The sequence below is a fragment of the Merops nubicus genome, unplaced genomic scaffold (genome assembly GCF_000691845.1).
Source record: "Merops nubicus isolate BGI_N331 unplaced genomic scaffold, ASM69184v1 scaffold16327, whole genome shotgun sequence".
Classification (NCBI taxonomy): domain Eukaryota; kingdom Metazoa; phylum Chordata; class Aves; order Coraciiformes; family Meropidae; genus Merops; species Merops nubicus.
The window spans coordinates 12,961-14,362 of record NW_008622426.1 but is presented as its reverse complement, the minus strand read 5'-3'; the positions used below and the strand labels follow the sequence as shown (position 1 = coordinate 14,362).

General features: G+C 49.9%; 1 protein-coding gene across 1 annotated transcript in view; it reads left to right on the top strand.

Moving 5' to 3' along the window:
• Positions 1 to 1,139, top strand: part of LOC103777240 (solute carrier family 2, facilitated glucose transporter member 3-like) — a gene marked incomplete at its 5' end in the record, with an annotated part of 1,774 nt that extends 635 nt beyond the window's left edge. The window contains 2 exons of the mRNA XM_008944785.1: positions 211 to 414; positions 933 to 1,139. Of these exons, the coding sequence (XP_008943033.1) occupies positions 211 to 414; positions 933 to 1,139 (411 nt within the window). The remainder of the gene's footprint in view (positions 1 to 210; positions 415 to 932) is intronic.
• Between the last annotated feature and the right edge of the window lie 263 nt (positions 1,140 to 1,402).

Sequence of the window (1,402 nt, the reverse complement as noted above, 5' to 3'; positions counted from 1 at the left end):
CATACACTTGTGGGGCGATTCCTCGTGCCTGTCCGTGCAGGGCTGCCTTGCAGGCAGGTGCGGCTGAGGCTAGAGCTCTGTGCAGTGGAGAGCTGTGGAAGCTGCCACAGTGTTCCCAGAGCAGCCCAACGAGCTGGGACACTGGAGGTGGCATTAGGCTGGGCCCTGTTTGCCTCCAGTTGCAGCTGATGGTGCTTTGTTCCCTTGCAGGACGTTCTGGAGTGGATCAGATACATCAGCATTGTTGCCACTTTTGGGTTTGTGGCTCTCTTTGAGATTGGCCCTGGCCCCATCCCGTGGTTCATCGTGGCCGAGCTCTTCAGCCAGGGCCCACGGCCTGCAGCCATGGCAGTGGCTGGCTGCTCCAACTGGACCTCCAATTTCCTGGTGGGAATGCTCTTCCCCTACGCAGAGGTAAGGGCTCAGCTTACAAAGCAGTGTGGCTGTTGCAGCACTGGAAACAGGTGTCCAGGGTGGCTGTAGGAACTCCATCCTGCAAGAACTCAAACAACTGTGTGGCCTTTAACAACTTGATCTCTCCTTGAAGTTGTCCCTGCTTTGAGCAGAGGGCTGCTCAGTCTTCCAGAGGTCCCTGAATCTATGTTCTGAGTATTAGTGAATGTTAAGAGTGTTGTGGCTCACCCTAAATTTTGTAGCTTACAAACAGTTGGAAGAGCCAACTCTAAACAGTGGTAAGGCCATCGAGCCTTTCCCTTCAAGTCTCAATTTTGGTCACCCCCAGGATCATTAAAGCATTTCAGACACCCAGAGGAACCTGATTTAATTTTTTTAAATGCCATTTTGAAGAACAAGTCAGAAAGGGCATTGTTGGGGAAGGGCATTAGAATTTTGACCCATCAGCAGCAAATGACATTGCATTTATGCTTATGGGCTTTTCAGATTCAAACTTCATGCTTTTGTCCTCCCTGCAGAAACTGTGTGGCTCCTATGTCTTCCTCATCTTCCTTGTTTTCCTGGTCATCTTCTTTGTCTTCACATTCTTCAAAGTGCCAGAGACCAAAGGCAGGACTTTCGAAGACATCTCCAGGGGCTTTGAAGGACGAGCGGACGCCAGCCCTACCTCACCTGGGGAGAAGGTGGAGCTGAACAGCATCCAGCCTGGCAAAGAAGTGGCCTGAGCTTCATGACATACCCCTTCTTATGACTCTTATTTACTTAGAGTCATTAAAGGAATAAGAAAAGAAAACCATGAGAACTGGGACTTTTTTCCCCCCTCAATTGCTGCTATTTTTTCTTTGCCCCATAGACGTGCCCATCCTGCCAGGCTTACCAGCATTAAGCAAATCTGATAGGGGTGATCCCATCTGCAAGTACTGGAAGGCACCTGGCACTTGCAAAAATAATCTCATCTTCCCTGTCACAAACACCAGGAGAACAGAGG